The 12758-nt window shown below is 47.8% G+C and overlaps 1 protein-coding gene across 5 annotated transcripts in view; it reads left to right on the top strand.

The window, feature by feature from the left end:
• LOC116938588 (solute carrier family 35 member B1-like) overlaps window positions 1-12758 on the top strand; it is a 45403-nt gene that overhangs the window by 18337 nt on the left and 14308 nt on the right. For all 5 annotated transcript variants that reach the window (XM_076058864.1, XM_076058848.1, XM_032945914.2 and 2 more), the window contains 3 exons: window positions 9282-9376; window positions 10380-10510; window positions 12304-12334. In XM_076058864.1, coding sequence (XP_075914979.1) covers window positions 9282-9376; window positions 10380-10510; window positions 12304-12334 — 257 coding nt within the window. The remainder of the gene's footprint in view (window positions 1-9281; window positions 9377-10379; window positions 10511-12303; window positions 12335-12758) is intronic.

Below are 12758 nucleotides of genomic sequence, written 5' to 3'. Positions count from 1 at the left end.
CCAAGAGTACGTCCGCAACTCAGTTGAACTCACTACAGATGTAAGGAGGAGAATCTACACTGTGCAGTATAGCCCGATACTGCAGTTCGTGGCTGAAGGGTAGCCTCGTGGCCTTAGAGAGAGATACTTACATTTTAGAGACTAGTCATGCTATCGTTCAGTGAGTGACCAGCGAGCTGAGTTGAATTCCCAGCCACGAGCTAACATCAGTGGCGGGTGATACTTCAACTAGGCCTGGGACGCTCACTTCACCGACTCGCATTGGCAAGCGCGGTGAAGAACGGTCAAACGGTACATGACCGGAGTTGAGGTTGGGGGAGGGAAGGGTTCTTTACAGTACATTAACAAGGGCTAGGAAACTAGCGTGGTTATTTATAGGGAAGTAAAAAAAACATTCGATGGATTGATTGAGGGCAGTATTTCTCGCAAGCAAGTTCTCATGACTCCGTCCACCCCCCCCACCTCCGCCCATCGTTGTTGCCTTTCCAGTTTTACGATTATTTTCCACTCGTATGGAAATCGAGTTCTGATACACCTGATCGTTGCCAATAACGCAAAGCTGCAGTGGGGGATAGGGTTGGGTGGGGGATAGGGTTGGGTGGGGGATAGGGTTGGGTGGGGGGTAGGGTTGGGTGGGGGATAGGGTTGGGTGGGGGGAAGGCAATGTGAGGACTGGGGTTTTGAGAAACACCGACTTAGAGGGCTTTTGTGATTTACGATTCATCGTACGGTAATACCCCGATTTACGTATCCACCTTTCACGTAGTGATTTGCGTCGCTCCAACTCACACGTCGCTCTCGTTATCCGTCGCCTCCTCAGCCTTCGCCTCCACCACCCTACCCTGTAAATCGCCGCTTGGAGTTACGTCGCTTGGATATTCGTCATTGCACATTTCAGGAACGCATCCCGCACTTAAACCGCTGCATTACTGTCTGTCCAAAAAAAAACACTGCAGTCGGGCACAGTTTGCCATGGAATCCCCACTGATGATTCTGGTCTGCATACCGTTGAGAAAAGGTGAAGGGCACCCTTATAGGGTTTATGCAAAACAAACACCACTTATTCGAAACTAATGGGATAATTATGGCTGGCTTAAAGGATCCCCCCGGTTTTTTTTTTGCTGGCGATGGCATTTTGGCGACCGACTGGCAATTGACACGGTAATGGGACGCCTGCCGTCGACCCCAACGCCAGTGCGAGAAAATCGGTAATGAACATGAACGTGTCAGGGAAGGCAAGTGCATCGTGGTGACAAGTGTGAAATCCTCTTCTTGACTCCCGAGAACCATAATTGAAAGTCGATTTTTTTTTACATTATGCTCCAGTGATTTTAATTTCAGCCACATTAATTCAGCACAGCGGGTTCGCGTGCCGCCTACTTTCAAGCGTCATTACCTTTCGTACTTTGACGGACATTGCTTAATTAATTTACTTCACGTGGTATGGTTTTCACTTCATGATCCTATAGACAATTGCTTAAATTGATCAAATAAAATACACGTCCCCAGGAATGCGTTATCCTCTGTGCACAACCGGGCGTGCTTTGCATGCTTACGTGTATCTCCACGCCCTCATGTGCGTTCATGTCGGTGGGAGGATATCTGCGCATGGGGGAACAGGTGCATGTGTACGAGAGAACAGGTGTGTGTGTGTGTGCATGGGGAGGACAGGTGCGGTGCACGCGAGAACCAGTGTGTGTGGAAAGGAACGGGGGTGTGTGTGTGTGTGTGGGAACAGGTGTGTGGAGAGGAACACGTGTGTGTAGGAAGGAACGGGTGTGTGTGGGAACAGGTGTGTGTGGGAAGGAACGGGTGTGTGTGGGAACAGGTGTGTGTGGGAAGGAACGGATGCGTGGGAGAACAGATGTGTGGAGAGGAACAGGTGTGTGTGGGAAGGAACGGGCGTGTGTGAAAACAGATGTGTGGAGAGGAACAGGTGTGTGTGGGAAGGAACGGATGTGTGGGGAGTTACAGGTGTGTGGGGAGGTACAGTTGTATGTAAGAGGACAGGTGTGCATTAGGTTCAGATGTGTACTTTGGCAAATGTGTGCATGGAGGGCAGGTTTGCGTGGCCAGTAGAGGGGGAACCAGGTATGCGAGGTCACGTGTCTATGTCAGTGAATGCCTCCCGTCTCCACTCTCTCTCCTGACTCGGCGCCACCCACAAGGTGGAGGGGGGGGGGACATCGTTCTCCTCTCATTGACTCTCGCTTTAACTCGTTGGCCCTTGGCAACGTCAGGCCTTGTCGAATAAGACATTAATTCACCACGTCAGGACTTGCCAAGAGCTGCCAAGTCACCAGTGGCCTGAGCAGGAGTTCACAAATCAGCAACAGGCCATTAATTAAGTCAGTATTGAACACATTGGGAACTAGTGCACTTAATCAGAAGGGGATAAATTAGTAATGGCCAAGGGAAAAAGGCCCCTTGCACGGGCCTTTATCCAACCGCCTCTGGCACTGAAACTGTAAACCGTCTCTGTGCTGTTGTTTCTGTATGTTTCATTGCTAACGCTGGGATGTGATTATGTGATGTAATTTCAGTGTGCGTAGAACCAGCATGTGGTTGGGAATGATTGCTTAACTGCTCATGCTTAATGCTAAGTAATGCTGCGAGTGGCCAGGAGAAGGCAGTATAGTAACGGATTGAATCTGTGTGGAGCTTTGAGTGTTATTCGCTTGAGTGTGGATTTTCTCGGGGGTATGCCAGTTATCTTGCACATGCTGAACGCGAATGGATTTGGCCAAACATCCCATTGCAGGATTCTTATTTATACAGTATGTATTTTTTATGTTTTATTATGCTTGTTTACCCCAGTCATCCTTGCTGAACACTATCTTGTCAGGAAAACCCTGTCCAGTTTTAGCAGTAGGGGGCGATATTGCTTTGTGTAGTCCCAATTGAGTAATGTGTAGGTAATATTTCGGCATTGGCATGGCAATACTCGTGACAATGTACGTGTTTTTTTTGTGTGTCAGGAAACCGGAAGACCCATAGGAAACTAATGCAGAACACGTGGAGGACGCACAAACTCAACTTTAAAAAGGCACGCGGGTCGTAAATCGAACCCAGGCCCTTTTTGCTGTTACAAGTTACCTACTCCACCATGCCACCTGGGGACTGAACGAGGCTTTTTTCTGGATAAATAAAACGGGAAAGAGCTGATAAAGAGATCATTCGCTTCCCAGCCACGGCCTGCATCAGTCGCAATATCAGAACCTATCCCTTCCCCCTTAACCGCCCACCCATCTCACCCCGTTCACCAACCCACACTGACCAGAGTGGTTCAAATATGTTGAATCAAATCCCATCAACCACATTACGTTTTCAGGTCTTCAATCTATTGGCGGATTGAGAATGATGATGTCTTTACATATCCTTTATATGTAAAGAAATTGGCTAAACATCTCAATGCAGGATTGCATTGGAAAAAAAGAGTCGCGAGACGTTGTGAGACTCTCGTGGGGTAAATAAAGGGTTATTATGTTTTTATTCATGCGTGTCGCTTGAGCGCGTGGGTCGTTCAAGGTCATATGTGGGAGGGGATGGGGTGCGTGGCTGGCTTTGTCTTTCCGTTGCATGGCCCGGGTTGGTTTGGCGAAAGCCGCGTGTGCTTCGTCACGCGTGTTGCAGCTCCTCTTTATCTGAGCCCCAACACGCAGCCGCCACCACCACCACGCGACTTGCCTCGCCAGGCTCGCTACCCACCCCGTCGGGTGGTTGAGCCAATGTAGACAAAAAACAACGCATTCTAATTCCCACTCGAGCCCAGTTGCATGGTCAATTCCACCCCCACCCCAGCTCCGCTTTCCAATTCCACTTAACTCTTGCATGTTCGCAAATCGCGAGGGAGTCACATTATAGGTCATGAAATCATGGGTGTCTAATGCACGGAACAGCCAAATCGATGATGAATTGACCAAATCGGCATATATTTTAAGTTGTGTTTGAGCGCAGTCAGGTTCAGCCAAATAAAGGAATGTCCGGTAAACATTGTTTTGCTGACAGTGCACTTTGGGAAAGCGAGGTGGTCAATAGTGGTGGTGTTAGATGGGGTGGTTCAGGCCCGTGACCAGTAGTTTGCGCCACAATTTGACCACAGTGACCAAGTGACTAAGTGACCACAGTGACCAAGTGCTTTGACCACAGTCACCAAGTGCTTTGACCAGGCACCGAGTGCTTTGCGCCACAGTTTGACCACAGTGACCAAGTGACTAAGTGACCACAGTGACCAAGTGACTAAGTGACCACAGTGACCAAGTGCTTTGACCACAGTCACCAAGTGCTTTGACCACAGTCACCGAGTGCTTTGCGCCACAGTTTGACCACAGTGACCAATTGCTTTGCGCCACAGGTGATGGATCACACGGAGATTTATGAAACTCCCAACACTCACTGCGCCGGACGTGGCCAGGAGGTGGCAGCACAGAACGTGCAATTGTTGAACCTCATTTGTAGAGTGGACTAAACCTAAGAGTTGGTTGGTTACCGCCTCGAATGCGCTGTGGGGTTTTCTCCGGCTCCTCCGATTTCTTTCCACAGGAAACGAAATATTGTTTAAAAACAAATGAAATTGGAGAACATCCCAATTGCATGCAGGACCCTCCTGAAAAGATGCCTTGAAACTCAGTGAGACTGTCCTGGCCAAATTAATTACAATACTGTATTACTCTAATAATACTCACGATGATCAGTGAAAAGTACACGCACCATTGTGCCCATGTGAACGCTCTCGTCTCGCGCATGCGTTGAACATTTTACCAATGTCTGGAAGGTAACGCCTGTCTCTGCTGATGAGATCTAGAAGATCGAAACCAGTCCAGGGTTTGCTTTCTTAAACGAGTTCTGCTGATTAACATTTCTGATGGACGAGGGGCTATTCCCAGAATCCTTTTTTATGCGGAGATACAGAACGGCATGTCGAGTTATATATTCCATCATACACCCAAGGTGCGTGTGTGTGGTTTAAACGGGGACTGCCACCAAGCAAGAGTATACTGCCCTCTGCTGGCGTTCATCGTGATTAACCCTTGCCAGATGGCCACCGTGCATCGATGCTGCAAGCACAGGCTTCTCCAGATATGGGTCGGGATGCTCCCTCAGTGGTGTGAAAGTGAATTAAACTGTTCTCGTGCTCAAACTGCTGGTGCGTGGTATGCCTTCTCTCAGCAGTGCTGTTCACCCTCCATATTACTCAATTGGGACGAAACTCTACGGCAGACAGCAATCTGGCAGGCAACTAATTCCCAAGACTAATTCACCAGACTAATTCACCAGCAAAGGAGGCGTCCTGATCGCTTGAGTTCTCGCTGAGCTGATTACACCAAATGAACTTGAAACTCGAAATTTGAAACTCCACTGCTGCGTAGGACGTCGCGATTGTGCTGTGTAGCTCTCTCACGTAATGTCCGACGTTCTGCTCCACGTGCTGGGAGGATGAAAGGGCTTGTTCTGTTCCATAAAATTGCATCGCTACAGGCCTGTATTGATTGACTGCGCGCTCAAGAGTTAGTTTAAAGACAACCGCTTAGCGTGTAAATTACACACACAATGTTGCCAGATAGACTTCGCTTGCTCGCCATTTCGAAGTGATAGGCCTTTTATGTGACCACGGGCCTTAAGAAACGAAGTCACGGGTCCGTTCCATGCCCACGTACTCACAACAGCGCGAGCAGCTCAAACTGAGGATCTCGTGTCACGGTGAAACCCAGAATCGTCTCCTCCTCAGTGTCTCACAATCATGTATTCCCCCATGCGCATTCTCTGCCCACAATCCATGGGTAGGAGAGGTGCCAGTATTTACAGGTCAATAGGCAAAACACATTTTAGATGGACCTCCAGGTCGCAAGTCCCCAGGGAAAAATAAGGAGGTTGTGATATCCAGGAGGGGAAGTCGAGACTAGAGTACAGACATCAACAGCTTACTTGCGAGTGTGAAATAGGCGTGTCGTTGTTTATGTGGTTATGGCTGTACAATTGGGGTCTGAACATCAGGTGTGGGCAGGCGTTATCTGATGTCTCGGTCACTTAATGTCCACGCGCATTCCCTCCTGTTCCCTTTCTGGCTTAAGCTGGTTAAGCGCCTCATAGTGTCACTTTCTCGCCAATTCGCTCGGGGCTTGTGCAGACATTGGGGGTGGTGGAGGCTTCTTAATCTTGCACGCACGCGTATTTTCTGCGTTCGCCAAGTCTGGCGCGTTGTGTTGTGCTGCGGAACAATCTGGGTAATTTGATCGGTCTTTCTTTCCTTGGCGTGCCTTATTATTATCGTCACCATTCCTGCATTTACATGATAAGCGTTGGAATGGTGAGCAAAGCGACTGGGCGAATAAGCCTGCGCGAATGAGATAATGCCAGCGCCACGGAGAGGCAACACTGACTGCATTTCCTATCACACAGTTACAAGGCGCGTTTGACACGTCAACTTTCACATTTACAGGCATACCGTGGTTTCTCTTTTTCCCATTATTTTATGTAAGTGCGTTTTTTTCCCTCTGATATGAAACCCATAGTGCATCAGTAGGCTACTCCATAAAAAAAAATAGTATGGAAGTGCAAAGTCGACAAGCCCGCATGGGCTTTCGGGCGATTGCGCTGTCATTTGCCATGAGATGCACCGACAGCGGGTTTTGTGGGGCATGCAAACCGGTATCTGTGGCGCTTCTGATTGTGGCGCCTGTGGTGAATGTGGCTGTGGTGTCCAATTTCTTTGGTAGGTGTCTGCAGTGTCTATGACTTATATGTCTATGCGGCTGGTGTGTGTGTGTGTTGTGTCTATGGCTAGTGTTAATGTGGCTGGTGTGTGTTGTGTCTATGACTTATATGTCTATGCGGCTGGTGTGTGTGTGTTGTGTCTATGGCTAGTGTTAATGTGGCTGGTGTGTGTTGTGTCTATGGCTACTGTTAATGTGGCTGGTGTGTGTTGTGTCTATGGCTGGTGTTAATGTGGCTGGTGTGTGTTGTGTCTATGGCTGGTGTTAATGTGGCTGATGTGTGTTGTGTCTATGGCTGGTGTTAATGTGGCTGGTGTGTGTTGTGTCTATGGCTACTGTTAATGTGGCTGGTGTGTGTTGTGTCTATGGCTGGTGTTAATGTGGCTGGTGTGTGTTGTGTCTATGGCTGGTGTTAATGTGGCTGGTGTGTGTTGTGTCTATGGCTGGTGTTAATGTGGCTGGTGTGTGTTGTGTCTATGGCTAGTGTTAATGTGGCTGGTGTGTGTTGTGTCTATGGCTAGTGTTAATGTGGCTGGTGTGTGTTGTGTCTATGGCTACTGTTAATGTGGCTGGTGTATGTTGTGTCTATGGCTGGTGTTAATGTGGCTGGTGTGTGTTGTGTCTATGGCTGGTGTTAATGTTGCTGGTGTGTGTTGTGTCTATTGCTGGTGTTAATGTGGCTGGTGTGTGTTGTGTCTATGGCTGGTGTTAATGTGACTGGTGTGTGTTGTGTCTATGGCTACTGTTAATGTGGCTGGTGTGTGTTGTGTCTATAGCTAGTGTTAATGTGGCTGGTGTGTGTTGTGTCTATGGCTGGTGTTAATGTGGCTGGTGTGTGTTGTGTCTATGGCTGGTGTTAATGTGGCTGGTGTGTGTTGTGTCTATGGCTGGTGTTAATGTGGCTGGTGTGTGTTGTGTCTATGGCTGGTGTTAATGTGGCTGGTGTGTGTTGTGTCTATGGCTGGTGTTAATGTGACTGGTGTGTGTTGTGTCTATGGCTACTGTTAATGTGGCTGGTGTGTGTTGTGTCTATGGCTACTGTTAATGTGGCTGGTGTGTGGTGTGTCTATGGCTAGTGTTAATGTGGCTGGTGTGTGTTGTGTCTATGGCTGGTGTTAATGTTGCTGGTGTGTGTTGTGTCTATTGCTGGTGTCTATGTGGCTGGTGTATGTTGTGTCTATGGCTGGTGTCTATTCGGCTGGTGTGTGTTGTGTCTATGGCTGGTGTTAATGTGGCTGGTGTGTATTGTGTCTATGGCTGGTGTTCATATGGCTGGTGTATGTGGTGTGCATGGCTTGTGTTGATATGGCTGGTGTATGTTGTGTCTATGGCTGGTGTTAATGTGGCTGGTGTGTGTTGTGTCTATGGCTGGTGTTAATGTGGCTGGTGTGTGTTGTGTCTATGGCTACTGTGTGGCTGGTGTGTGTTGTGTCTATGGCTGGTGTTAATGTGACTGGTGTGTGTTGTGTCTATGGCTACTGTTAATGTGGCTGGTGTGTGTTGTGTCTATAGCTAGTGTTAATGTGGCTGGTGTGTGTTGTGTCTATGGCTGGTGTTAATGTGGCTGGTGTGTGTTGTGTCTATGGCTGGTGTTAATGTGGCTGGTGTGTGTTGTGTCTATGGCTGGTGTTAATGTGGCTGGTGTGTGTTGTGTCTATGGCTGGTGTTAATGTGGCTGGTGTGTGTTGTGTCTATGGCTGGTGTTAATGTGACTGGTGTGTGTTGTGTCTATGGCTACTGTTAATGTGGCTGGTGTGTGTTGTGTCTATGGCTACTGTTAATGTGGCTGGTGTGTGTTGTGTCTATGGCTAGTGTTAATGTGGCTGGTGTGTGTTGTGTCTATGGTTGGTGTTAATGTGGCTGGTGTGTGTTGTGTCTGGCTGGTGTTAATGTGGCTGGTGTGTGTTGTGTCTATGGCTACTGTTAATGTGGCTGGTGTGTGTTGTGTCTATGGCTACTGTTAATGTGGCTGGTGTGTGTTGTGTCTATGGCTGGTGTCTATGCGGCTGGTGTGTGTGTGTTGTGTCTATGGCTAGTGTTAATGTGGCTGGTGTGTATTGTGTCTATGGCTGGTGTTAATGTTGCTGGTGTGTGTTGTGTCTATTGCTGGTGTCTATGTGGCTGGTGTATGTTGTGTCTATGGCTGGTGTCTATTCGGCTGGTGTGTGTTGTGTCTATGGGTGGTGTTAATGTGGCTGGTGTGTATTGTGTCTATGGCTGGTGTTCATATGGCTGGTGTATGTGGTGTGCATGGCTTGTGTTCATATGGCTGGTGTATGTTGTGTCTATGGCTGGTGTTAATGTGGCTGGTGTGTGTTGTGTCTATGGCTGGTGTTAATGTGGCTGGTGTGTGTTGTGTCTATGGCTACTGTTAATGTGGCTGGTGTGTGTTGTGTCTATGGCTAGTGTTAATGTGGCTGGTGTGTGTTGTGTCTATTGCTGGTGTCTATGTGGCTGGTGTATGTGGTGTGCATGGCTGGTGTTCATATGGCTGGTGTGTGTGGTGTGCATGGCTGCAAGTTGTGCTTACTGTGGCCGGTGTTTGTGCCGTCTGTGGTTTCTGCACAGAACTCGGGGCCGCTACGGGCACGGGGAGATGTTCACGTTCACACTCACCCTCGTGCTCATGCAGTGCGCAAGCGGCGCTGCGTTTGCCCGGATGAGTGAGTGTTTGTCACCAACACACGCATTTGCAGGTGCTCTCACAACAATACTACTGCTGTATACGATATGGATTTTTAATTCCAATACACAAAAGGCTTTGAAATGTGCATCGTAATATATTTTAGATCTGGACTAATCGTATTCATATGCCTTAACCCCTAATGCTGCATACCTAACCATAACTCTATTAATTTCACAACTATTTGTCATTCCACTGTTGCATACCTAAATTAATCTATTTACCTAACCCCCAACACTCGCTAAAATCCCAATTACATGCATATGTTTTTCTTCCAATTTATGGAGGTCAAATTCTAAATGTTTGGGACGAGAGTCGTGGGACCCGTTCGTTTGCAGGGGACAGCGGAATCATCTCACCAAGGTTGCGAGATGTTTACTACCTCGCCTGCTGTATAGGAGGTCGTGGGTTCGATCTCGACCCTGACGACTGTGTATTTGGAGTTTACATGTTCACCCCAAGGTCGTGTGGATTTTCCTCCGGATCCTCCGGTTTTGTGTTTAGAATATTTGGCTGCTCTGCATTTGCACACGATAAGCCACTTCGTTGAGATATAAAAATGTTTTACCAGGGTAAGGCCCACTGAGCTATTTCGTTATTTTTCAGAAGCGACCTGGCCACAGACGATAGCTAAATGAAGTGGCTTGTCACGTGGAAATGTGTAGCAGCCAAATACTCTAACGCATGTCGTTTATAAATGTGGAGGGAAAAGCCAGAGAGGTCCCGTTGAAAGAGACATGCAAAACTCCAAATATACAGGCATCGTCAGGGTCGAGATCGAACCCACGACCTCTTGCACAGCAGGAGAGGTAGTTAACATCTCGCCACCGTGCTTTACAATTTGTGCACCAGGGCCCCATGCCAACCACTCTATGCCACTGAAATCGGATGCAGGGAACTTGAACCTTGAACCTGACCTCAGGCAGAGAACTCAAGAAGGAGGAAGGCAAATGTGCGACGGTGTCCTCCTCTGCCACGCTCAGTGAGATGCTGTGCACCATCCCCGGTTGTGGACCACACGGCGCAGTGGATGTACATGGCGTGCGCACTCACCTGCCTGGGGGCCATGGTCTCTGGGAACGTGGCCCTGCAGTTCATCCACTATCCCACCCAGGTGCCCTCCAACCCTCACCGCCCCCCAACATACAATGCGCTCAACACTCACACTCACACAAAAGCATGCATGCTTTCACTCCTCGCACTGCTCCCACTTTGGAATTCCATACCATCGTCACTTTACCCAATTTCTTAGAACTTTGCTCAGTTCGAGGAACGTGTTAACCCTTGTCTGTTAACGCCATCAACAGCGCTGTTTGTTACTAGCTGCTGAGCATTTTGGGTGTTTGGGCTTGCGCTAAACAACTATGATTGGGGTGCATTATGCAGAATCTCACACAGCAATTAAAAGCATTGGCCAGCAACATCAGCTATCTGCATATTTTATTTAACAAGCCGAACTCTGCAGATGATGCTCTGAAAATGGAAACCATAGATGTGGTTTCCGAAGCAAATAAATGCTGCTGGGAAACATTGGTCCAGAAGGCCCGTAGGCTGGTGGTCTTAGTTGTTTTTGTTACGTGCGTGTTTGGTGCCGAAGCAGACTATCTATTTATTGTTTGAATGAAGAAAACATAAGTTGTAAGCTCTCCGAATGCGAGAAGGCATCGGAGAGCCACAGCTTGTTTCGCGAGTCGCCAATCTTACACAGCTCGCCAGTTGCAGTGGGCAATCAGATCTTTCTGTTTTTGCAGCCAGTATTATGTATGTATGTTGAGTGTATCTCCCACCGTACTTAGCCAACCGTGCTATGAACACATTCCTGCGGAGGGAGCTGGTAGGAACGTTGGGTTGCTCGGTCAATGGACAGGGTCAACGGCGGCACGTGGTGTATTCTGAAAATATGCCCGACTGTGAGGGCGGGCACAAGCCGGCGTGAGTAGGTTAAACGTTGAGTTTTATAAGGGCACCACGGGGTGACCAGCCCCTCCCCACCCAGCCCCACCCCTCCCACCCCCCACCCAGTCCCACCCAGCCCCTCCCCACCCAGCCCCTCCCTCCCCACCCAGCCCCTCCCCACCGTCCCCTCTCCATCCAGCCCCACCCCTCCCATTTTTGGATGCACGACGGACAGACGGACACAGTAATCCCCTGTGGGCCGATGTAATCAGGAGGTTCCTACCCGTATAATATGTACTTGATTCCAATGAAGAATGTGAAAGGCAAATTATTTTTTTGGCACTTTAGAATATAGGATAGAGTATATTTAACACCTCTTAAACAATCAACGTATGATTAATATCTGGTATGAGACTGTAAGATTGTTTAGTTGAGTTATTGTTATAATAATATACAGATTTGGTACATTTATTGTTTACTATGGTTTCACAGTAGTAATTATTTTAGCATATATTTTTTTCGTTCAGGAAATGCATGCAAAAATAAATACCAAATGTGTACGTTCTTACAAAAACATTATCTTAGTCACAATCAGGATACAAATGTACGCATCCTCAATGTTTCTAAAATAAATGCATTTAGGATGGACTGAATTCGGTTTTTTACACATCGAATTAATCTACATGTGACAAATTACATTCAATTATAGCTATAGTCAGAACACTGCTATCACAACATGTTAGTAGTGTCAGTGAAAGACAAATTCCATTTACGAAACAGTAAAATGCTCAGCCCATACAAATACAAGTGGGCAAATTATGTTGATGGGAATCCAGTGGTGGGGAACGTGATGAATGCACACAGAGAATGGCTAAATTAGCATCACTCGACGGGACAAAGTGATGCTGCATCAGACTTGTCCTTGTTTTGAGAACCAAAGTAATTGAATGCGAGTGGGGAATTGTTTAATGCCGTATTAACCTTCGCGTCTTCGTGTGTCTGTGTGTTTAGGTGTTGGGGAAGTCATGTAAACCAATCTCAGGTCAGCTCTCCCACGTTAATTGCCTTGAAATGTGCGTTTGTTTTCCTGCCACAAACCAGTAACATCTGCCCGCTCACATAATCACGGCCGCTGGGCAATGAAGTCATTACACATGCCCTAAATAAAACGTAGTTAGCGACGAACCTCCGATTAGCACGGTTGGCTGCGTACGGTGCGAAAGAGGTTCAACACAAAAAACAACGTGTAGCGAATTGCTTCACGCGAGGTGACATACAAACGGCGGGTTTAACAAGATTCACACCGTGGCCACTCGAATTGTCGCGATTGAGGATCGCCAAGCGTTTAAAGAGTAAACGTTTAAACATTGAGGTGAACCAATTAAAATAAATAACAAAATCGATTTCAGCCATTCTCAATCCAGTTATGGAGATTTTGACCATACTTCACCACGGTGGTCAATGTT

The sequence above is a fragment of the Petromyzon marinus genome, chromosome 4 (assembly GCF_048934315.1).
Source record: "Petromyzon marinus isolate PM22_M1 ecotype Great Lakes invasive population chromosome 4, UKy_Petmar_22M1.pri1.0, whole genome shotgun sequence".
Classification (NCBI taxonomy): Eukaryota; Metazoa; Chordata; class Hyperoartia; order Petromyzontiformes; family Petromyzontidae; genus Petromyzon; species Petromyzon marinus.
Note: the sequence above shows the minus strand (reverse complement) of the source record. Positions and strands in the feature narration are given on the sequence as shown.